A 26,657-nucleotide genomic window follows, 5' to 3' on the forward strand; every position below is an offset into this window, starting at 1 on the left:
TGGAATTTTTAACTAAACCAAACCGACTAAATTTTTTTTAAATGGAAGAATACATAGAATGTATTCTGAGTGTATTCTCATTGTAGACTCAACTTGCTTCTCCAATGTCAGGCATTGTGATCAACCTTAACAATTCTGGACTGTGGAAGGCACTGGGGAATGAAAAAAAAGGTTCCTATTTTCTTCCTTGTGTTTGCAAATGTTTTCTGCCATGCAAATTGAACTTGTTCCCACTCTCTTAATTAGAAGTTGAGGAATGTTTCAATACCTCAATCAAATTGTTATCACCTGAACTTTCTCAACCCTCAATTTATTTCTGAGCCTCTCCTTTCCATAGTGAGTCATACCACTGCATCTTTGGACTTGCTCTACTCCAGTTCACAGGCTAATCCTTTCTGGAAGCTGGGAATTTTTTTTGCAACTTCAACCCAGCCAGCTTCTCAAAACAGATGTTTCTTAGTATTCCTCCTCTTAGCCTAATTAGAAACAGGCCTTGGGAGTGGACCACTGGCCCTGGACATTGTCTGTGCTAACCAACACAGCACTATATTCCCAGGGTTTGAGCTTTGCTTTCCCTTCAACTGTAGGTGAGTTTTTCTGACAATGTAGTTCATTCTTCCTTTTTTCCTGGCCCCTACTGCTTAAACCTGGATTTTATCTAAAAGCAAGTTTTATCCTGCTGCTCACAATCTATTGATACCTAAATTATTGCCGTTTTTAGTTACTTCATTGTACTCTATTAAATCTCAAAGCTCTAGGTTAATACTATGGTAGTCATGACATAGTCACTAAATATCAATACATTAACTTATACGGATACCACAGAATGGACTATTGGATTAAAGTCTTTGTTTTATTTTAACTTTTGTTAAAAAAAGAATATAACTCTTTTACAAATTTTGGTTTTGAATTAAATTTGGTCTTTCACCTGGCTGACAGTGTGCTGTAATGTGTTCTTCCCTGATGCTGGACAGACAGCAATGGGCCACAGAACCATTGTCACATGGGTGAGCAGTCACTACTCTGCAGTGTGTGCTGTGTTGTTATATTAGGTCGTACATTACATACAGTTAGGTCTAACAATGTTTCCAGCCTATGATGCACTTATAGCAGACAACCCTGCTGTAAATCGGGATCCCTGGCATGAGGCAACATCAGCCTATTCATGGTGTGTGTGTGTAGGGGTGGGGGAGGAGAGAAGAGGGGGGAATCCTCAAATTTTGTTGTGCATAAGAATTATTGGGATATTATTCAAAATTTCATACTTTTCTGAGAGTTAACTTCTTGTAATAAGCTCCAGCAATGCACCATGGATAGATCACACTTTGGAAAACATAACTTATAGAGGAATACTCTTTCTCACCCATCCACACTGCTAGCTAGCTACATACCTTAATGCCTGCAAAAAATCCTTGGCTTTCAATGGACAAACTTAGTATATCTGGTTTCTCCAAGAAAAAGACCGAAGCACTGCAGAAAATCTATAAATACAATTTCCATTTAGTAATAAACTTATGGAGAAAATACATGTAAACTGTTATTTAAGAAATTCCTAATTCTGTTTTTGGTACATGATGCATAAGAGTTTGAAGAACTATATATTTTAAACATTCACTTATGATTTGAGAAAAATTGCATCATTATAAAATATTGCCTATTAAAGTCTTAAGATAAATGAAGATGTAGTAGGGCTTTTAGTCTGATACATATTTGAAAATAGGTAAAATGATATTATCTTTGAAAATAGTAAAACTTTGTTTTCCATAATCAATATCTGAAAGTGACATATAAAAAGATTCATCGATACTGATCAGACTATAACTAAGATATCCATGAATAAGAATTAAAGTTCTTCTAGTTATTACTAGAATTAGCATAGGTAAAGAGGAATACCTTAATACTTTATATTTGGGGAACAAAATTCTATTTTAGGATATAATTTAAAAAGAAGTCAAATTTGGAAAATCAGTACATTTATGAAAAACAAAAGAAATCCAATTTTTTCACATACCCTATCCCCAAGTACGATATTTATGCCATCAAGTTCTAAAAGAGAGAAGGCTTCAATTGTGGTCTCCTGTTTCAGCTCCTCTTTGATTTCTTGAGAAGAAAGTCTAGACCAGGTTATGAGAAATCCCACTGAGGTGTTTGTTGGTGGAATATCAAAAGCACATCTACAGAACAGCCTGGATTCAATCAACTCCACCACAACCTCTGGCCTTCCTGGAGGAGGTGGTGGTGAGGAGACTGACAGTCGATCTGGTGGGAGGAAGTGTACAATGCAGAAGTTGAGCATCTTCAAAAGTGGCTCTTGGGAAAAGCTGTGGAGACTGAAACCCTGGGGTTTGTTTAAAGTGGAAATGAAATCAACTCAGAAAAATTGTTATTTTCTGGTAGGCAAAAAGTACCACATTTATGTTGGACCTATAATCACATCAATATTAATTAATCACACAGCCGTATAGCTCATCAAGCTTATATCAAAACAGGTTGAATGTCCTTGAAAAACAACATTGCTTATGTTCTTTTAGGTAATTTCTTTTCTAAAAGACAGAACAAACAAAATTCAGGTTTTAGACGTTATAACTCATTATTATAAAGAAAGATAATAGAATGTAAAATAAAATGACTATTTTATTCTCATAATTTACTCTTTTAGCTTGTAATGATTAAATCAGGTTGGAAATGCTGCTTACCGCAAAAGTAATTACACAGTCAGTGAAACAGATTCTATTCAAGAATAATCTTATCCTTTTTGTTATTTTATGCTAAATAAATGAAGTTTTCTTTAAGTAGGGACTCATATGAAGAATTTACTTTAAAAAAATCTGGTACTTATGAAATTAGATCTGGGGAGCTGAACAAATTTCTGAAAGTTTCCTTGTTTTAGAAACTGGAGAATCTCTAAGCAATAATTTTTAAAAATATGTTTTAAAGTATTCCAAAATATACTAATACTCTTCTATCGCATACATTATAATTTTGTGACTAATCACAAAACTAATTTTTCTACTCTGTCATATAAATTTTGAAAGATTCTCAGATCTTTCCTAAAGGCCTTTTCTGTGGGAAAATGTATTTGCAGAAATATAAAAGTATCATTTTGCTAGGCCTCATATTCAAAAGTCCCAATGACAAACTGTTTTGAAATTGTTCTAATTATCATAATTAACAAAATTAACATAATTTTATTTGTGTTTTGAGACAGGGTCCTAACTATATAATCCAGACTGGCCTTGAACTTGCAATTTTCCCATTTCAGCCTCCCATGTGCTGGCATTACAGGTGGGCACCAATATAGTTGGCTACATAAATTTTGCTAAATATTTTAAGAAAACAAATGAGTATAGCACAGTTAGTATTTTTAAACGGCAGTTCATTCCTCAAATTGTGTACAGTTTTGTACAGGATATTTTTCAATTAAGTCCATGGATACGTTGATTAGCAAAAGTAGTTGACATTTATTATTTATTCAAGGAAGCAATGTCATTTTATTATATACTACAGACACATTGTGAAGCAAATATCTATACATGTGTGGAATTGCTAGATAATTCTACTTTATGATATTGCTACTATTATTGGTGGATGTTATTGCATTCTTTTTAGGAACTTATATCACATTTCAAACACAGGAAGATTTCCTTGAAGCAATAATAGAAAAGATGGTTAGAAAAATCCATTTAAAATTGGAATAGACTATAGAAAAGCACCCCAGAGTGAATTATTTTGAAGATTATTGTAATCGTATTTTTTAAAGGAAAGGTAACTGATATCTGATTGTCATGTGATTTATCTTATCTCATTATGATTTAATTCACCTTTTAAAACTCTGTTGAAAATCATATTAATTACACATCAACCTTACCACATTTATTTCAGAACATGAAATATGACTACAGGTCAAATGTAAAACTAACCTTTGGCTTTAACATGTTCTTTTCAACAGTCCTGAGGTTTGAACTCTGGGTCTTACTTTGCTAGGAAGGTGCTCCTCCACTGGGCCATGTCTCCATGGCTCTAGAATGATTTTTTTTTCTTGAGATGGTCTCATTATATAGCTCAGGTAGGCCTCAAAGCCTTGATTCTCTTTCTCAGTCTCCTGGATACTGGGATCATAGGCATGCACCATCATGCCCAGCCAAATTGATATTGTAATAAATAAATTTAATTCCTGCCTATGCTGTAGGTAGATGTCACACATTTTGTCACCTGGACAATCAATTTAGGATAGTGTATTTCAGAGAACATTCTTAGCAAGCGAGTTTCTAACATTTGAAATAACAACAACATTAAATAAAGTTAGCAAGTGGAAAAGGCAAATTGCAACAGGAAGAAAAATTTCTACCATTACTAACATCTTTGGCATTTACCTTTCAAAACTTGTTTGGGATAAATGCAATCTTCTTAGAAAACAAAATGGAGGTATATTGATACTCTGATTACGTAGATACAAGTATCTTACCACAAATATCTTGTTACTGTCAAAGACTATATTTGCATGTTTTAGTGGTGTTTGGAGAATACTTTGTCATTACTTGCTCAGCAGAAATATTGAATTAATCATTGGTTATTGAATAATCACAGCTCTTTTTAGGTAGAGTAATGCTACATAGATCCAGACATATTCCATCCATAAGCCACCAATTACAGTTTGATTTTTCAGTGTTTCTTTTTTCTCCCTCACAGAGTTAGAAGAAAAATGCTACACACTTTGAACAGATTTCTAAAACATATTTATGATAATAAAATTGTAGATATGAATACATGTGGATTTTTTTAAGTTGAGCTAAATTATCAGATTTCTTCTTGTATGATTCTACCAATATTCACATGTTTCTTTAACTATCTGTAATGTGCCAAACCCAGGAATATACCATAAATATACAATAAAGGTTTTATTTTATTTTTGATGTCTGCAGACTGTCATAAACGAGTCACAACAAAATGAATATCAACCACATAAGTTTATAAATCACTAGTTTATAAATATGTTTTAAACAAACAGAATGTTATACTTACTAATGCAATTACCTCCAATTTCTATTTCTTCAGGGCCACATGTATACATTTCTGCACCAGAAATAGCTGCAAAAAGTAAGATTTGTATAGTTATTCAACAGGAAAGAAAGAAAGAAAAAGAAAGAAAGAAAGAAAGAAAGAAAGAAAGAAAGAAAGAAAGAAAGAAAGAAAGAAAGAAAGAAAGAAAGAAAGAAAGAAAAAAGAAAGAAAGGAAAAGAAAGAACGAACGAACGAACAGAGGGAGGGAGGAAGGGAGGGAAAGAAGGAAGGAAAAAGAAAGATAATAGACAGACAGATAGATAGATAGATAGATAGATAGATAGATAGATAGATAGATAGATAGATAGATAGATAGATAGATAGATAGATAGATAGATAGACAAGCAGAGTATCACAGTTCCTTAGAAAAATGAGTTTAATTTAGAATGCTATCGTATTAGTTTTCTCTCTATGGGTTTTTCTAATATTCTTCTTTTTTATTAATAAGTTATTTTTAATTGTGAAAATACCAGAGGGGTTACAATTACATGAGCAAGGTAGTGAGTACATTTCTTATCAAGCATTGTTGCCTCCTCCTTTGTTTCCCCTTACCATCCCTGCCCTCCCATTTCCCCCCTCACCCACTAAAGTTGTAAAGTTGTTTTTCAACATAATGTCTTGTACATCTCATTGTTGCAATGGGTCCACCTGTATCCCTAGTTAAACGATTTGTTTTTTCCCTTCCCCTCCACAAACTATACCAACATCAAATACAGTGAAAACAGGGGTTATACCGTGGGGGAGGGACATACAAAGCAACAAAGAAATCATCTTATAAATATGTTAGAAACAATAGCAAGAAAGAAAAACCATTTGAGTCCTTATCTTGGGGTTCATTTCACCTAAAACCAACTTATCTGACCATTTCTGCTTGTTTCAGACATATTTTAGTTATTGCAAAAAAGAGAAACCATGGATCCTATGTTTCTTTGGGCCTGGCTTACTTCACTTAATATAATTTTTCCAAGTCTTTCCATTTCCTAACAAATGGAGCAATGTCATTCTTTCTGATGGAGGCATAGAATTCCATTGTGTATATATACCACATTTTCTTGATCCATTCAGTCTAATATTTTTTCTTTAATGGAAAAGTTCCATTGGGACTGATAAGAGATCCCATTTTGAAATGGTGATAGTTTTCATATCTTGTTTCCAAAATTTGGATCTGCATTATTAAATCATGGAGCACATTGACACACAATACGCTATCAAGGATGTAGGGCGTCAGGAATGGCCATTCACTGTTGATAGAAATGTAAAATGGCAGATTTACTTTGCAAGACAATTTGACAGTTCCATATAAAATCAAACAGTGTCAGGTTCCTCAAAATACTAAACATAGAAGTACCTACAATCCAGCAATTCCACTCCTGACCATATGCCAAAAAGGTTACACACCAGGATACAGTAAAACCACCAATGCAACCATGCTCCTTATCATAGCCAAGGTATGAAATCAGCCCAGATGTCCCTCAATGGACAAGGGGTCAAGCAAATGTCATATATGTACACAATGGAATTTAACTCATCTATTAGAAAGAATATAGTATCATTTGTAAAGAAATGAAAAGACCTGGAAAAAATTACGTTGTGATTTAAGTTACACCTAGAGAGACAAGGGTTGTATGTTTTTCCTTATATGTAGGAGCTAGAGGTAGCTTATAAAATTACGAGTAAATATGTTGGGTGTTTATGCAAATGTATTAACTGAAATATGATAGATTCAAGGGAGAACTTAAATAGTGTAGTTCCTTAGAAAGGACGGCAAAGTCAAAAGTCAACAAAATAAATACCAGGTAATTGAAACAGGTGGGATGAGATTAAAGGGAGAGGAATATGTGAATGAAGAAGAGGGAAAGAATGCAGTCAAGAATTCAACGTATCCTTCAAAATTAAGGAAAGTGAGGGAAAACATGGATTGGGAGGAATGGATAAGAATGTTGAAAGTGGTAACATTTATCATGATATGTATTTCATAAACTGCTTTGGTCAATGTCAACTCCTTCATTCAACTACTTAAAGATAATAATAAAATAATAAAACATACTCTTAATCATAAAACAAAAAAGTGTCCTTTTTATAATTATTAAAAGGAGTAATTAAGTTCCATCTTCTAGGCAAAACAGAAGCTACAAATATTATTTGAAATTCTTTGAGGAAGCTTTGTCTCCTTTGTTCTATTTACTTTTATAATTGTCTACTTGTATATTAAGGTATCATAGGCATTTATACTAGTTTTTAAGGCTATATTCAGTTTTATTTTCATTCATTGTATAAGGCCATCCATAAGTTCCATAAGGGCAAACATCTCATTTATCTATTTATCCTGTTCATTACAGTGACCTAAAGCCCTAAAGCAGTTCCTGACACTGGATAAACACTCAATGAACATTGAAGAATAAAAGATGAAATAAAGTAAAATCACATTTTCCTAACTTTTGCTCATCATTCTTTGGGCCTTAATTACTGAGGGAAAGGGCAAGAAGAAGCCAGAGAAATTTTAACACAATGATTGTGTGCCATGAGAGAATTGTGCTTTGGTAGTTTTACATTAGCATATATGACTTAGAGCACTTTAAGATCTAGGCAAAGAAGCTTGGACACGCCTGGCCAATTTAAACCAGACGTTAATATCGATTTAGCAATGAGAGTTGCATGAACACAAAGAAACCTATCTGGAATTTACAGTAATATCCCTGCACACCTATACACACACACACACACACACACACACACACATACGCATGCATGCACACATGCATGCACTACATGATCAGCAGCTCAATGGTATGATTGATAGATATTTCCTTACCTTCTGCACAATAACCCATACAACCCTGAGTTGGTTGTAGAAAATATACAAAAAAATCCCCACAGTTTCTTACAGTCACAGGAATTTGAAAGAGGCAGCAGTCCTTTGTAAACAAAAACTGCCATGTGGCGCAAGCAGTCAGTTGCTTGATTTCCCCAGGAAGAGGCAGTGTTTCTGAATCTCCTAGAGACAGCCAGATAGGAGCCTGAGTTCCACAATGGTTCACCTTTTACATCAAAAGAAATAAAAGTTGAAAATCTAATTTATTTTCATGCAGGAAAATCAACTTAGTGCTTTCTTCTAAACAAGCTTGAAAACAGTAAATTACCAGTCACCTAAAAATATCTGGTAACTTGTATATATACTATGCAGGAAATATTTGTGTGTGTGTGTGAGCGTGTGCACGTGCAAGCACATGTGTGTGTGCATGCACACACAGGTCCTGAGGCTTGAACTCAGGGAATAGGCACTCATTCTTAAGCTTATTTTGCTCATGGTTAGCATTTTGCCACTTGAGCCACAGCTCTACATCAGCTTTTTGGCAATTAATTAAAGGTAAGAGTGTCATGGACTTTTCTACCCAGACTGGCTTCAAACTGGGATCCTTACTTCTCAGCATCCTCCTGAGTAACTATAGACTACAGGCATGAGCCACTGGCTCCCAGTTTTTATGGAAATATTTTAAGGAATACATAATAAATACAATCATATTCAATGTAGAATGAAGAAGAGAAAGGAAAGTGATAAGGAGGTAGGATTGATTGGAAGGTATTTATAATTATGTGTAGAAAATGTAACAATCCCCCTCTTTATAAATAATGTAAGTAATAAAAAATTAAAAAAAGGAAATCTCATATATATGCATGTGTTTGTATTGTGTGTACACAATAAAATCTATATATAATAAATGCATGTGTATATGTGATATTGAGGTGAATATATATAAAGCATATAACAAATACATATATCTGATACACCATTTTATAAAGTGATAATATTTTAGCACAAAAATAAAGAGGTTGAGAGAAAATCCAATCATCATATGAAGAAGCAAAAAGACAAAGCACGTGTAGTATGGTTCTTAGTGAGTTGCAGTAGTACCTCCACACATTTGGTTGGCATCTCAGCAGGTCTGTCATAGATAAGAAATCGGTACCACCCAGGGACAAGGGAGTGGTCACAAATCAGATCTTGAGTATCTGACTGCTGTAGGTACATGGAGTCAAAGTGGACACTTCTGTATGGACTTTGAAGAAACTGGTGGCCCCCTGGAGAGCATTCCTGAGCTAGACAGAAAGAGATGCATCCATATGTAAACTGTGTCCATCACTGGCTTACTTCAGTCCTCAAACTTGATTCCCAGCACAAAATCAAACAAACAAATGCCATTAAAACAACAATAAAAATCTTCCAAACACTATTAAGGTCTCGTGAAAAGTCAAGAATGCTAACACTTTCCATAAACACAATAAATGCAACAGAACTCATTCAAATGTAGTTTTTAAATACTTCACCTTTAAGTCGATTATTTTCATTCTGTGTAAACAAAACAAGGGAGCAGAGTTGCTCTTGAGTTAAGATTTGTTTATTTTGATTAATAAGGATTCTTCTTGAGTCAAATCTTCAGTATTTGAACATCAATACCCACTTTCCTTGACCCAGTTTCTAGTTTTTTTCTGCCAAAGTCACATCAACGTCTCATTTATAGCAGATCTGGAGTTCAGGCTGTTTTCATGTCAATCTAATTTTTTTGTAATTTGTGAAGTTTGTACATATTAAAGTCTCCTGCATTCTACAGTGCAAGAAAGCATAGGGAGTGTTTTTTTTTCAATCCATCGCCTCTCTTTTTTCCTCTCTCCTTCCATTCCTTCCTTTCCATTTTCCTTTCTTCCTCCTTCCTTCCACATATTGGAAGTCCCATTTTACTATGAAACTATGAAAGGAGCGGGGTAGAGAGGCACGGGTTTTAGTAAGAAACAAGAAAAGACCAAAGAATGTTGCTGTGCTTCTTTTAGGGAACATGTTTCCTGAATGGTACTATCTGGTAAAAACTTTTTCTGTGAAACACACAGAGGGAAAATATAAAGGTCCTCTTTCCGTGATGAGGAGGGGCAGACAGGCAACAAAACAGTTGTCCTAGAAAGGCAACTCTTGTGACAACTTTACTACCAGGTTACTCAAATAATAAACACCTCCTCCATTACTAGGGTACTTAAAGATGTTTGTTCCAATCTATGATCTGGAAGATGTGGCACAGTTAACTAAGAATTAAGATGAAGGTTTGGTTCATTTGAGGTTCTATAGCTTAGTTCCTCAATAACTAACCCATAACTGCAATCCCTTCTTCCTAGTCTAGTTCCTCCATATAAGCCTCAATATAAAAATTTCCTCCAAAGTACATATTAAATATGCATTAAAATTCACATCTCGGATTTTCCTGGCTTCTTCCTAATATGATTTAAGGCAACTAAGCTGTGTAAAATGCAATCGGCACATCTTAGATGTTAAATACTTTAAACGAATGTAACACATTGTGTATAATAGATATTCAGAGATAGAATATGCAAATGTCTCCCAGTTTTGTTTGTAACCTGAATTAGCTTGTTTTTAATTTAATAGCCAAGAGTAACATTCTTTGAAATTTAGAATTGGCCGAGAAACTAATTTTATGTTAGATCATCAATTGAATAAAATATAAAAACACCCAAACAGCATAGAATAGGAGGAAATGATTGCAAATTGCATATCTCATAAGAAAAACGAATCTAAACTTTTCAAGTAATTCATGAAACTCAACCAAAGGGCCATAAAATGGGAACAAACTGAGTAGGTATCTTATCAAAGAACATACACAAATGTCCAATATGGAACATATACAAATGTCCAATATGCAACACACACAGAAATCAGGAAAATGCAGATCAAACCAGAGTGAAATGTAACAATAATCATTAGCATGGCTAGAATCAAAATACCAAGTAATGGCAAGGGCTGACAGAAGTATACATAAATTGGAACCTTCCTATACTGTTGGGATATAAAACTACAGCTGCTTTGGAAATCAGTCTGGCTGTTTTTCAAATCGAAGAGGTTTTCTTTCCATAAAGACCATCCTTTACAGTGGGAAAACGGATTCTAACAATATGGAAATAATCACACACAAACTGAACTTCTGGATGTACTGTAGAAACACAGTATTCACTAATAAATGATTTCTGGGGTGGGGTAAGATTGGGAACCAGACAACTGGGAACGAAATTCTTCGGATGTTTTAAGATCCACCTGTCTCTGCTATGCATGGCTTAATGGGGGTAGATCGTTAGAGTAAATTAAAAGATCAGATTGACAGGAAACAAATACAAACAGGATTCACGGGCTTAGAGAAGAGGAAGCAACGGCCTGTGCGTAAAATCAACCCGGGCGCACCAGGCTGTAAGTGGCCACTCGGGGCACGGAGGAAAGCGCTGGGGCACCACCTCAGCAGCGGCCATGGAAATGCAGAGCGCGTCCCTCCATGGCCCAGACCTCACACCCTGCCCCCTTGGTCTAGGCTCTTTTCCCGCGCCGGCCACCTACCTGGCTGACCTTTTCCCTGGGCCAGGAGCACCAATACCATCGCCACCACCCAGGCTCCGCGTGGCATCTCTGGGGCTGCGGGTTCGGGGGGGCCACAGGCGTCTCAGCTCGAGCGGCCGGTGTCAGGAGGACACTCCACAGCCGCCTCTCAACTCTCTGTGCAGACTTTTCCCGTCTTCCTGGGTGGGTGACTTCGTTCTCTGGCCAGGCCAGCTCGGTCGCGGGATAGCAACTGGAGCTTTCAAGCCCCGGCTCCTCGCCCCTCCCCACCCCCCGCGCCCCCAGACTCCTCCTCTGATCGGAGGGTCCGCCCGGCTGAAAGCCACGCCCAACCTGTCCGGAGAGACCCCAGGAATCAATGTGGCACTGTAGTCAGCCTGCAGAAGAGCCTTGCCGTGGATGAAGCTTTGGCGTGTTGCATCTTGCTTTCCTAAGGAATTTTGGTAATCGTAGAGAACTCTCAGATGAATCTGCAATGAAACGAAGCCTTGAAGATTGTTGAAAGGAGCAGAACCCCTGATTATAGCTTTTAGGATCTTTCTTTCCTTCCCTCCTTCCTTCCTTCCTTCCTTCCTTCCTTCCTTCCTTCCTTCCTTCCTTCCTTTCTTCCTTCCTTCCTTCCTTTCTTTCTTCCTTCCTTCCTTCCTTCCTTCCTTCCTTCCTTCCTTCCTTCCTTCCCTTTCCTTCTTTCTTCCTTCCTTTTTCTCCCACTTTCTTCCTCTCTCTCTCCTCTCTCTCTCTCTGTTTCTCTCTTTTTCCATTTTTTTCCTTCTTGAGAGGCATGCTCCGTAGTCCAGAGTGGCTTTGAACTAAAACTACTCTTGTCGCCATACTGGCTGGAACTACAGGTGAGCATCACCACCTCCTTATTGTGCAAGGATGGAGACTGACTGGAACAAGTGAACATGCTTCCTAGAAAATACTTTTATGGTTTTAGTACAAAATAATGAGCAAAGGGGATCGAGAGTAATGATTAATGCTGTAACAGAAGCCCCCCCCCTTCCCCACACCCCGACAGCTTTTCAATAGTGGAGAAGACTGAATTTTCATGCTGTCCTTGTCTCCTCACCATGTACCTGATGGTGAATCTAGAGCTCCCAGCTTTCCAGAAGTGACCCAAGACTCCCCAGCCACATGACCCCAACAGTTGCCCTGAAGTGGGTTTCCAACTCACCACTTTATTTTCAGAGGTATAATCCATCCTGCAAAGTGACTCCTTTTCTCAACTGCTTTCCATGATTTTGTCTAGAGATGGAATATTGCTCTCCAAGGTTTACCCTGGCACCGTGAGTCCCTAGTCACCACTTGGCACTTTGCCTTCATAGAGCATTACCTGAAAGAAAAGGAGGTGCTGACCAGTGGGGGTAGACTGGATGGTCAGAACACAATAATAGCTACAGAACTGCAGGAAGGTGAGAGCAGACATAGCAGTGAGGTGCCAAATGCAGAGAAAAGTTACTTTTAAAATTGTTCATACTTATTTAAATTTGAAAGGGAAGTTACCATTTTCTCAACTGTTTCACAAAGCTAAAGTATTAATTCATTTATAAAATAATTTCCTCTTGCTGTTAAAACATTTTAAAAATCCCTTTTATATTCCCAAAATATACTCAATCATCTAGGATTTTATATTTATATATATATGACATTTTGATGGGTGTGGTTAGGTGTTTGCATTTTAAAGCCTAATTATGGAAGAATAAGTTAAGATGGAGAGGGTGAAAACCCAGAGCTGTTTTTTATTTATTTATTTATTTTTATTTGTGAAGATACCATACAGAGGGGTTACAATTACATGGGCAAGATAATGAGTACATTTCTTATCAAGCATTGTAGCCTCCTCCTTTGTTTCCCCTTCCCATCCTCTCACCCCCCACCCACCGAAGTTGTAAGGTTCGTTTTTCAACATAACGACTTGTACATCTTATTGTTGCAGTGGGTCCACCTTTATCCATATTTAAAGGGTTTGTTTTTGCCCTTCCCCTCCATAAATTATACCAATATCAAATACAATGAAAGCAGGGGTTATACCATGGGGGAAGACAGATAAATGAACAACAGTTTTACTATCTTATTTTTAAATCACCAGGAATAAAATAATGATTGTGATCAGGATCAAATCAAATAAGCCTTTTGCAACTTCATTAGCAATATCTGTAAGAAATGTAGGAAACTTTGACCCTTCTATGGAGGCCAACATCAATCCTCCACTAGTAAGACTGAAGTTGGAGACTGGCCTTGGCAAAAAAATTAACAAGAGTCCCATCTCAACAAACAAGCTAAGGATGGTATATGTAGGAGGATCATTCTATGAGAGTGGCCTTGGCAAAAAGTACAAGACCCTACCTGAAAAATGAAGGTAAGACTCAATAAATGTAACTGAGAAAATATTAGATAAATGAGGGGCTAGGTACTAGTGGCTTGTGTTGTAATTCTGGCTACACAGAAGAATGAGATCTGGAGGATCACATTCAAATTGCAGAACACTATCTCCAAAACAATGAGCAAAAACCTGGGCTGGAAGCATGGCTGATCTGGTAAAACACTAGCTGAATAAATAAGTCTAACAGTTATGCATCTAGAGTTCAAACACTAGAATCAGCATAAAAGAATAAAAGTGAAAGATAAAAAAGAATAGCTGAGTAAAAAGTGAAACCAACAGCTAATCCGTGTAGCTTGGATAGAAAGCCAAGCTTGTCAGGAGAAAATTTTAAATAGTAATTCTTAAGAAAAAGAAATATAAGTCAAGCCTGGTAGGGTTCATGTTTTATATGTTTTTATTGTAACAATACTGTACAGAGGGGTTACAGTTACACGAGTAAGGTAATGAGTACATTTCCTATCCAGCATTGTTACTGTAGGGTTCATTTTTTACAAATGACGGTGACAGCTTTCACATTCAAAGCATCAAATTCAAATGACAGACAGATGCATAGTCAATGGTTAAGCACATAACCTGGGCTCTGATTCTAGATCTGCTACCAATTTTCTGGCTGTAGAAAGCACACTCTCTTCTTCTTAACCTCCTTTTCCTCTACAATGGAAATGGTAATAACACTTTAGAATTGAGAAGCAGAAGTTTGTTCTTGCCAGTATGTGGGTACAAGGGTGGGTGGGGAAACAATTAGAATAGCATCTGGTGCAGAGTAGCTATTATGAGAAAACATAATAGTTTACTATTATTAAAACAATGGATAAAACCTATGTAATTATACCTTTCCTTGTATCTCATTATATAATACTATGCCATTTCTCAGCATCACTCTATTATAGTGTTTTACATAATTTGGACCAAACAGTGAAAAACATATCAGATAAGACAAATTCCATGTATATTTTTACTAGATGAGAGGACTCATATTCTGTCCCTTGCTATCTTGGAGCATGTTGGCCCCACTGAGACAACAGATTCTCTTGCTCAGAAATGAAAACTTTGTAGGTTTGCTTATATGTTTTATTTGAGTTCAACACAAACACACTCTAAGCTAAGTCATATGTAATTATAGATGTAGACAAACAAAGAGAGCTAGTTAGTGGAGAGAAACAAGACTAAGAAGTGCCCTCAAAGAAAAGGTGTGTTGAGAACACAGGAGTAAGTCATAAAGAGTAACTCATACTTTTGCATAGAGATAAAAGAAGAGAGAGATTCATAGTCAGAGAAAGAGATGGAGATAAGAGATAAGATCAAGTAGAGTAGACATAGTCAGAGAGATAAACTAATATCTGATGCCTGGACACTGAAGGGCTCCAAAGTCTTTGTTTCATAAAGTATCCCCCATACACTGCCTCTAATCCAGCTTAAGTTAGTTTGAATTTGTCTCTTTATTCTTTACCAATAAAAAAATATTTTCCAAAATTAGGGCAAACTCTCAACAGTGTAAATGATTAAATATTTTACTGAGCATATGCATATTGCTTAGGGAAGGGATAGAAGAATACAATCATGATTTATGTTTTAAAGATGCATAAATTTTTTTAAAGGGAAGAGAGACAAGTAATATTGACACATAGACCAATCTGGTAAAAAAAAAAAAAATAGGGCAAGTATAGTATGGTATTTGCAGAGTAAAAAGAATCAGCAGATAAGTTCAGTATTTATCAGAAGAAGGTAAATCAATGACAGAAGATTGGAGTGTTATAGTTTTCTTTCCAAGGTGTTTGACAGCCACCTATAAGTGATTATTGTGGTCACTTGTAGAGATTTTAACTTAAAATAGGTACAGAGAGAGAAGAGAGAAAAAAGTCATTGGGTATTAAGCCCAGCAATTTTTTTTCTTAATAAACTGTTTTTAACTCTCATTCAGAGAATACTTCCTGAATACAAAACACTTTCTTCTATTTGCATTATTTAAAATTTAATGAGAAAAAGCTGGATGAATAGGACAACAACCAGCTTTATACAGTTTAACCATATATTAATGAAGAAAATCAGGTAAAAAAAGGATGTTCTGTCATACTGATCCAGAATTATTTTAAAGAAAAAGGATTAACGTGAATCATTACTTGGTTGTTCTTAGACACTCCTTTTAACTTGCCTCCTGTTCTGAAGATTTCCGTTATTGAAAATGTCACTGTTCAGTATCTTCCTCATAAACCAGAAAGATGATGCGTTAATTCCTGCTGTTCACAGAAATAAGAAAAAAAGCCCATATCCTGACTCTAAACTTGCAAGTCTTATACTCTCATAGATAAAAAGCAGGTATTTGCATTACATATCACGTGGCAGTTATATGTATGTACTATATAGTACATACTATATAGTCCAAACATGGAAATGTGAATTTTATTCATCAGAAAAAAGGTAGTGTAGTCCTTAATACATTATTCTTTCATTCACACAGGAAAAATGAGAGTTGTATACTGCTATAGATTTCTAGTACAAAATTTGATCATTAGTGATAGAATAATGCTACAAGAAATAAATTTGCTCCAACTTCATATTTTCCCAATGTGATTTAAAAACAAGATTGGAGTATTAATGGTTCTTTGGATGGAGTTGAAAAAGTATGTATTTTCCTTTCCAACAGGTATCCATAAACAAACGTGACTGTTTGCATCTAAAGTGTACATTATCAAATTCTTTTGAAGTTAAAATATTTGTCTGGTAAGTGTTATGGCTGCATGTGAATGTTATTTGGACTCTTCAAGAAGCCTTAAATAAAATGTTGTAGCAGGTGAGAAAACTATGCGTTTTTGTTTATATGATTTATGTATTCACCTGCTTCCGAATTACAAAGCATTTAAAGTTCAAAATTATAACTTGTAGCATAATGGATAGTTTACAATGGGAAGTGGATAGATTTACATAACAATCTAACAGATGCCAGTAAATTTAGTTTTTTTTTCTGCTGTTCTAAACACCCTCCTTACTTCAAGTTGAAATGCCCTAGGTATTATAGAATACACAGACTTTTAAAAACTTTATTGAAATGAAGTATGCATTTTAATGTAATTAGTACACTATGTTTAGCACACTATTTTAGCATGTTTACAGCCCTATATAGACATCAACACAATCTAACTTTAGGGCATTTTCATCATGCTACACAAAAATCTTAGGTTGATAGGTAACCACTCCCTTCCATCTTCCATTCCTACTCAACTAACTAATCTGCCTCTGGGTAAAATGTTTTGGTAAAGAGTCGATATTAAATAGTTTCAGCATTGTAGACAGTATAAAACTACTTACTATAAATCATGGATAATATGCAAATATTGTATATGGTTGTGTTAAAATAAAATTTTATTTTCTAAAGCAGCCAGAAATCAGTTTGGCCTTTGAGTTATTGTTTGAGGATCATGAATATCTTATCGTCTACTTGCCTTCCCTCTGATGGCATTTCTTCCTTAATTTTCACAGATATGATCTTTTTGTTGAAGTTTAGTTAAAACCTACTTTAAAACCACATTTGCTGCTCTACATAATAAAACAGTAAAAAAAAGTGCCTATATTTGAATAAATGTTATGTCTGAGCTGTTCAAGTTATCTGCCACTAGTGATTATTTTGTGTGTACTGAATACTATGAAACCTTAAAATAAGTTGTATGTCTCAAAGGTTTTGCTAGCCTTATATAAGGCAGCTTGGAAAATATAGCTCCAGAGAAGGATAAATACATAGAAGAGCACAAAAAGAAAGTGGGAGATATAAATCTAAATGACTAAATGCAATGCAGGGAGTGGTAGGACTAGGGCATGTAGAAAACATTGACCATACGAAGGGAGGTGATGGTCTTACTAGATAATAGTTTCATTGATAGACTCAGCCAAGTTTGCCAAATACTTTCTATTCTTTCAAAATTTTTCTTCTATTTCCTCCTACTTCATAAAAGCTATATTTTCTTTATTCCATTATTTCTTATATTTTTTTATTGTCAAGGTGATGTACAGAGGAGTTTCAGTTACATAAGTAATGAGTACATTTCTTGTCAACCTTGTTACCCCTTCCTTCAATTTTCTCCTACTTTCCCTCCCCCCAACTCCCACCCAAGTTGATCAGATCATTTCTAGCATATTGTCTTGTGGATATCACTGCTGTATTGGTTCCTCATTGTCATTTGTTTCACCATTTTGTTATTTCCCCTTCCCTTCCCTACTTCGAATAAATGTCTATATAATACCAAGGCACCAAAATCAAATGCAGTAACAACAGAGGATATACCATAGGGAGAAGAACATAAAAAAGAAACAAAAAAATCACATACAGCAACAACAAAGAAAAACCTCTTGTGTCCATGTCTTGGAGTTCATTTCACTAAATAGATCTTGGAGGGGGTGTGGTCACAAGAGAATGCTACTGCACTGTTGGTAGGAGTGTAGATTTGTTCAGCAACTCTGGAAAGCAATATGGAAGTTCCTGAAAAGACTCCACAGAGAACTCTCCTAGGACCCAGCAATCCCACATTTACCCAAATGACCACAAACAAGGCCATAATAAAGCTACCAGCACAACATGTTTATCGCAGCATTATTCACTATAGCTAAGATATGGAACCTAACCAGATGCCTCTCAGTTGATGAATGAATCAAAAAAATATGATACACACACACACACACACACACACACATACACACACACACACACACACACACACACATACACACACACACACACACACACACACACACACACACACACACACACACACACACACTGGAATTCTTTGCTTCCATCAGAAAGAATGGCACCACCCTATTTGTAAGGAAATGGAAAGACTTGGAAAAAATCATATTAAGTGAAGTAACCCAGATCTCCAAGAAACATAGGCCCATGATTTGCCTTATTTGCAATAATTAGTATAGGATAACCCTAGCAGACGAGCAGAATAACTCAAAGGCAAACCAACAAAAAAAAAGAAATGAAGGAAATGCTGTTCAGGCAATAGAAACAAATGGGGCAACTGATAATTAGCAATCCCTACTCAAAAAGCAAGTTTCTGGGCTAGATATGGTGACTCATGCCTGTAATCTCAACTACAAGAAAGGTAGAGATGGGCGGATTGCTATTTGAAGCCAATCCAGGCAAAAAGTGAGATACCTCATCTAAAAAAATTATTAACAGAAAAAAAATCTCTGGAGACATAACTCACATGGTAAAATGCTTGCCAATTAAGTTCTAGAGCCTAAGTGCAAATCCCAGTACCATACTCCAAGTCCTTATTTTATTGATAAATGATAGAAGATTAGAAATTGTTAAGGGATAGGTATTGAGTAATGCCAGTGAATTTTCTGCCTTAGTGAAAAAAGGCACTCATTAACACACTGTATGATTTGGGAAGATAATCAGTCTGATCATGCAGCTGCTAAGAACATAGACTTCCTGTGTAATTTGTCATATCCCAGTGCTTTTTAGATCTAACTTCCACATATCAGGGAGAACATGCTTCTTTTGTGTTTTATTTTTTCTTACCTCACTTAACATGATTTGTTCTAGTTCCATCCATTTCCCGGCAAATGCCATTATTTTATTCTTTCTAATGGCTGTGTAAAATTCCATTGTATATATATGACACATTACACAGGATTCTAGACTCTCACATACAGTAAAACCAATAGAGGATAGTCTTAGGAGAGAATCACAAAGGTGCAATACCCAAGTACCTCTTCATATGTATATAAACTAATATACATACTGAAACGAACTCCAAAGATATGGAAACAAAGGACTTTTAATTTGTTTTTTTTTTTGTTTTCCTGATTACTGTATTCCTTATCATATATAGTATATTCATGTGCACACCTGTGGGAGAATCAAGGGAGGGCACAGAATCTGAGGAAAAGGGGTGAAAAAGTGCAGCAGTGGAGTGCACTGGGCATTGATGAGAGTAAACTCTGCATAGATGGGAGGGAGGAGTGTGAGAGAATGAGGGAACAGATGACACTGTATGAAAGGAAATGTGCTTATTCCCTGATGCATGTGACCGTAACCCCACTGGATATCACTCTAAAATAACAACAAAGTAAATTTCTTAAAAAGAATATAGAAATGGAAGGGTAACAATGCTCGATAGGAAATGTACTCATTGCCTTACTCATGTAACTCTAACCCTTCTGTACAGAATCTTTGCAATAAAACATATATTGAAATTTTAATTAATAAATAAACTTGTTAAAATGAAAAAAAATGTTGATGGGGGTTGAAGACCAAAAATAAGAGAACATAGACTTCCTGGTTAGATATACATGTTTTAGAAATAATAGCCCTGGAGTCAGTTGTATTAGAGTGCCTTCACTTGTGATGTAAAGGGAATAAAGAGCTACATCAGAGGGCTAAAGATTGAGTGGAGTAATAACTTAGCACTCCTGTTCTTGGCATTCTAGGATCACTTGACAAATGGAGCTATTATTAGCTTTTAGCTTGTCATTGAACTTTTCTTAAGAGATAAGGAGAACGTATAAATAAAAGTAGATACATTGAGCATGACTATGCATACATGTATAATATATACATGCATATATATAGTTTGTCTACATAAAAAGTTTGCCTAAAAATAACATGTCAGACTTGTTTAATGAAAGTATTAGTTTGAAATCAAGGATAACTGACAAACAGGTCAAGTGGAAGTTTTGAAGGAGGTATGAGATGAGTGTAGCGCTCCACAAATCAAACACTGACCATCCATCTCAATGTAATCACTCAATGAAGTCTCTTTCCAGATTAGCAGTGAAACATCTTAAGTTAAATCTATTTTCCCCTTTTAGTGTTGTGAAGCCCAATTTGAAAGAGGAATGGGCTATATCTTAAAATAAGCAAATATATATATATATATATATATATATATATATATATATATATATATATATATATATATCATTTGCTTCAAAGAGAGTCCAAAAAATTGCTATGTTGGAAGCACACAGAACTTGTAAATTTTCACATTAGACAATGACTTTAATGACAGACTGCCAGTAAAGGAAGTCTTTGAAAAGACCTTTCTTCTCCTTTAACTCTATTTATTTAAAGACTCATACTCTTCAGGGAACTGTTTCCTGTCATGTTTTAGATCTGCAAGTTATTTTCAACGATTGGCAGTTTCAACTCTAGGCAGCAATGAAAAAGGCATAAACCACTAGCATACTATAATAAAAAGGTTTTGTAGATGATAAAGGACAGTATACAAATTAAAGAAAGGCTTTAGGAAAACTTAAATCACTATGTTCAAGTTTCATTTCTTAAAACTAAGTATATTACTACATTTGCACAGAATATAAGCAAGGAAATTTCTGGAAGTAATTAGCAGAAAAAAATTCTTATTAAATGGATGTTTTAAATGTAGTTTTCAAAGTGATCATCTTTTCTTAACTAATCTAGTGATAATGTTAAAACATGATAGGTTAAGTACCAAATTAAAAGCACAACTGGATAGTTGCTTCTCCTAATTGAATGAACAGTTCATAAGAAATTGAGAATAAATATTTATGCAGGGAAGAAATGATTTTTGGAAAATATAGCTAAAAGAGATGATGAATGTGTTAGTTAAAAGCAGTAGAAAATTGTATGCATTGCAATATGTCCAGGAAAGAGCACTATGATGTTACAAGGAGAGACAGTTTAATAGAAGAATTGAATACTCACAAAATCATTGTAATTGTTGAGCAAAGACGTTAGTGTCTGGGTCTCATGAGTCCCAAAGTCCGGCAGACCCAGCTGCATCAGCCTCTGCTGTTGTCAGGAATGTGAGGAAGCTGTTGGTGCCTTTGAGTCCACCTGCCCCCACTCTCCATGGCTATAGTGTTGCTATAGAAAATGGGTGGTAGAGCTAAGACGTTTACTCCAGGATACAAAAAAATAATACTATGTACAGAGCTTTCGACCTTTTCTGCTTGTCCCAGACATATTGCAAATAAGGGAAACCATCGGACTTATGTTTCTTGTGGCCTGGTTTACTTTACTTAATATAATTTTTTCCAAGTCTTTCCATTTCCTAACAAATGGGGCGATATCATTCTTTCTGATGGAGGCATAGAATTCATATATATACCAAATTTTCTTGATCCATTCATCTACTGAGGGGCATCTGGGTTGGTTCCATCCCTTAGCTATGCTAAATGAGATGTACAATATACTATGTTGAAAAATGAACTTTACAATTTAAGCGGGGAGTGGGGGTAGTGTAGTTGTGGAGGTGGGAGGGAAGGGATGGTAGGGGAAAAACAAAGGAGGAGGTAACAATGCTTGATAAGAAATGTACTCATTACCTTGCTCATGTAACTGTAACCCATCTGTACAGTATTTTTACAATAAAAAAACTTACTTAAAAATAATAATAAGTAAAACCTGAAGACTGGGCATTGGGATGGACAATTGCTACCAAAATCTTACTTTATATTGTTTTTTATGTATTTAATGGTGAGGGTAATATTTATAATTGGAAAGCGACATAGAGTAATAGATAATGGGAGGAAATTATGTGGTTTGCCCCAGATATTATACTAAAGGAAATCATCCAGAGGAGATTGGAATGAAAGCTGAATGTCAACTGACAACACCCAAAACAAAATAGTCAGCTAATCCAACAAACAAAATATTAACCACAGTTGCACCCACCCTTGTTTCTCCAACTTCATCTTCTTACTAATTCCTGAACGCCCGTACTGTAGTGAATCCCATTTAAATGCCAATGTATCAATTCTTCCCTGAGCCTGCTTGTCCTTTCCCCACTATGGTCACACTGTGTAAAAGGATAGCATTTTGTGTCATGGTTCTCAGGTAAAGTACTCAGTAGTCCAAGTTTGAGAAGTTATTGTCATAACTCTTCAAAATTTTCAATATCTTTTATCTGATTGTCCCTCTAAAAGTGGCAGGTTCACCAATCTGATTATTATAGATGCTAAATATACTTAAAAATACACACACACACACACACACACACACAAGACACCTGTTTTCATCACTGACCTCTGCCTTTCTACACAGATTTGTTGAGGTCATGAGTGACCACTGTCAATTCTATCCATGGTTCCAGACCATCTCTGGATTATTCATATGAATTGTGCCTGACCTCTCTCATAAATTTATTCATGTTCATACCTTTATTTCAGTAAGTGTCAACACATTATTTCAACACATTTCTTCTTGATGGGTTGACACTGAGTCATAAAGTCCTTTGTGCACTTGTACTAATTTTTTTTATTATTTAAAAAGTATTTGGGCAGGGGGAGGATGGGAAGGGATGGGAAGGGGAAACAAAGGGGGAGGCAACAATGCTTGATAAGAAATGTACTCATTATCTTGCTCATGTAATTGTAACCCCTCTGTACAGTATGTTCACAATAAAAAATAAAATAAAATAAGTACTTTTCCAGATTTCTTTGGGTTATTATTTCCTTGCTTTTATAACCTTTTACTTTTAACCTACTTATCTAGTGAGTATATAAATAAGTCTCTTGTAGACAACACACAATTATGCAGACTTTTAAATTCACTTTTCTAAGGTCTTGTTTTTCATTAGAATGTTTCCTTTATATTTAAATAATTGCAACATAGAGAGGCTTATTTTCTTAACTTTATTATTCATTTCTTACATTTTTAAATTCTCTAATTACTGTCTGCTTTTGTGTTTAATTGATTTTTTAGTGTACTATTTTGTCTCTTATTTTTTGTATACCTTGTTTTACTGAGTTATTATACACCAGTTGTCATCCATTCTGCTGTAGAATAGACTTGCTTTTCTGTTTCTTTGTATGTTTTCTAAAATTTTGTGGAAAACTGGACGTTTTAAAAATTAAATGTGTACATTATAGAAATCAGGTTGTTTTTATTCCTCATAGAGTGGTCTGATTTGCAATTTTCTGAAGAGGTAACAGTATTTGTCTAGTAAATGTTTTATAATTTTTTGCCATGTATATTATTGGTCATTTTGTTTAAAATAACATTTGTTCATTTTGATTAAAATTATCCAGTGCTTTTAAAAAATCTTCCCAAAAACCCAGAAAAAAGAAAAGGATAAAAAAATAGGGGAAGGGAGGGGAGATGATGGGAGGTAAGGGAAGGAGAGGAGAAGATAGGACAGGAGAGGAGAGGACAGGAGAGGAGAAAGGCAAAGGTAGGAGGGAAGGAGGGAAATGGTAAAGGGATCCAAACTAAAATGAAAAAAATAGATAAAGAGAAAATTCTGTTGGTTTTTGTAGGCTGGTCTGTAATGGAGCAATTCTCTCATGTCTTGTCAGGCATTTACAGCTCTCCCTATTCTTCATTTCTTGTTTATAATGATTTTCAGCTGTAAGTCAAATCTACTAGTCTCCTAAAGTCTTTTCTGAGCATGCTTTTGTCTTAAAATGCATAACCCACAATCTACATATTTGGCCATTGTCTAGGCTGTGTCTTTCTCTGCGTCATTCATTAAATATTCTCCTCATTTTACTTTTGCCTACTATGAAAATGAACTCTTGTCAATACCATTGGTATTGGTATTGACTTCATGAAATATTTCACCTCTTTAGCTCACTCACTTTTTTATAAGCCACTCCTATGTAATTACTCTCTTTCTATTCTTTGATTATTGAAAAAAATACTAATAAATATTGTTGATCTGTTGAACCCCAGAGTAAATGGTAATACTCCATTCTTATCCATAGGTGGCAGCAAGCTCCTAAAATTAGGGGGAAGCAGTCTGTACGCGTTAATCACATATTTTAAACAACACATCTGAATTTCTGTGTTGATCTTTATGTGATTAGAATCCACATGAACTTCCATTTTCCAGAGACATTAAGCAAGGAGAAGGGAACACAGTCAACAACCTTGGTAGCTCCTCAGTGAGTGTTTGTCTGTCTTAATGAGTCAGTACATGCAGTAACTCCTATAGTAAACAACTGCCTTGTCCTTTCCAGCTTTTCATTTTAGTACAAACTCAGTGACCATTATACCTAGAGAAAAATGACATGATAGGGTTTCAGTCAACATTTTTTTTCAGGGCCTTATGTTTTTCTTTATATTTTTTTATTGCTATTATAAAGGTAATGTGTCAGGTGAAGAATACATTTCTTTTCTTGATGTTCATTTTGCCTAACATCAATTTATTTCTTTCTTGCTATTGTTTCTAACATATTTATAAGGTGATTTATTTGTTGCTTTGTATATCCCTCCCCCATGGTATAACAACTATTTTCACTGTATTTGATGTTGGTATAATTTGGGGAGGGGAAGGGAAAAAACAAATTGTTTAAGTAGGGATACAGGTGGACCCATTGCAACAATGAGATGTACAAGATGCTATGTCGATAAACGAACTTTATAACTTTCGTGGGGGAGGGGAAGGGAGGACAGGGATGGTAAGGGTAAACCGAGGAGGCAACAATGCTTGATACAAAATATACTCATTACCTTGCTCATGTAATTGTAACCCCTCTGTACGATATTTTCACATTAAAAAATAATTTAAAAATACATTTCTTTTTAGATAATGTCACTCCTGCCAACATTTAAAGCAAAATGAAGCTCAAATCTTTGTTTGCCCCAATCAGGCTACAAAGTGATTAGAGATTTTAAAAGTTGAGCTTGTTTTAATGATTATTCTAAACAAATTAATTTGAGATAAACACAAGTTTGCTCAGAATCCATTTTTCTACACCAATATATGTCTATGTAGATAGTCCTTGCAAGTAGTAGGACTTATTAAATGAAATAGCATGGTGCCACATTATAAGGACAATGGTTATTTTTCTACTTTCCAAATGACAATATACGGTACCCACATTTTATCTGCGTTTACTGATTTATCAGTGCTTACTGAAAATCCCCATTGCTGCAAAATTCTTGCTATGTATTTTAAAAGTAACTCTTTCTATGACTGAAATAATTTACTACAAAAGACCAAGGAAACCTTATATTTAGCTCCCCTACATGTATTACTTAGTCATGTCATATTTGTCCTGAAGAACACTGTAGTAGAGCCGGGCACTGGTGACTCATGCCTCTAATCCTAAAAGAATAAAAAAATATAGCCATACTATTGAATATACACTGTGTGGAAAATAAACTATGTAAGTTATGGATGAGAATGGGAGAAGAAAACGAGGAAAGCAAAGGAATGTTTGATATTGTCCAGAAAAAGAAATATATTCATTACTTGGCTTATCAAATGATAACCCCTCTGTACAATCCCCCTTAATAATAATAGTAATGATAAAATTAGATTTTAAAAAACACTGTAATTAATTTCCAATAAATATCTCTGATGTGTTGATGTTAAGAAAGTATTAGTGTTATAAAAGCAACAAAATTTAGCACGAGGAATTTATTCTTTTTTTGTTTCCTTTTTATTGCACAGGTAGCCAGTAATTGCTACTTGGTATAAACCATTAGCAGTATTCACATACTCATAGAAAACATACACATTACACAAATATTCTCACTTATCAATATTTGTGTGAATTTGGTGATTTTGACTTTTATAAAAGTGAGGCTAGGTCATATTTACATAAAATATTTTTCCTTGAAAATACAGCCTGTTAATATCCCTAAGGTTCAAATATATAGACCTAACTCATTTTATCAGCTACATCATACTGTGCATTATTGTCATATCATCCTCCACTAAACATTTACTATTCAATAAACAAGATAATTTCAAAAGATTACACATAGAGCTCCCCTATGACCCAACAATCCCACTTTTGGACATTTACTTAAACGATCACAAATAAGGCCATACTAAAGCTACCAGCACAACTATGTTTATTGCAGCATTATTCACCATAGCTAAGATA

General features: G+C 35.2%; 1 protein-coding gene across 1 annotated transcript in view; it reads right to left on the minus strand.

Moving 5' to 3' along the window:
• The window catches only part of Vwde (von Willebrand factor D and EGF domains), a 67,544-nt gene extending 57,342 nt beyond the window's left edge, over positions 1–10,202 (minus strand). Inside the window, exons 1-6 of the mRNA XM_069997365.1 lie at positions 10,199–10,202; positions 8,975–9,159; positions 7,874–8,099; positions 5,023–5,088; positions 2,012–2,259; positions 1,392–1,481 (exon numbers count right to left, since the gene is read on the minus strand). Of these exons, the coding sequence (XP_069853466.1) occupies positions 1,392–1,481; positions 2,012–2,259; positions 5,023–5,088; positions 7,874–8,099; positions 8,975–9,159; positions 10,199–10,202 (819 nt within the window). The remainder of the gene's footprint in view (positions 1–1,391; positions 1,482–2,011; positions 2,260–5,022; positions 5,089–7,873; positions 8,100–8,974; positions 9,160–10,198) is intronic.
• Positions 10,203–26,657: the final 16,455 nt, after the last annotated feature.

Source organism: Dipodomys merriami, unplaced genomic scaffold (genome assembly GCF_024711535.1).
Source record: "Dipodomys merriami isolate MVZ:Mamm:240054 unplaced genomic scaffold, mDipMer1.0.p SCAF_5, whole genome shotgun sequence".
NCBI lineage: Eukaryota > Metazoa > Chordata > Mammalia > Rodentia > Heteromyidae > Dipodomys > Dipodomys merriami.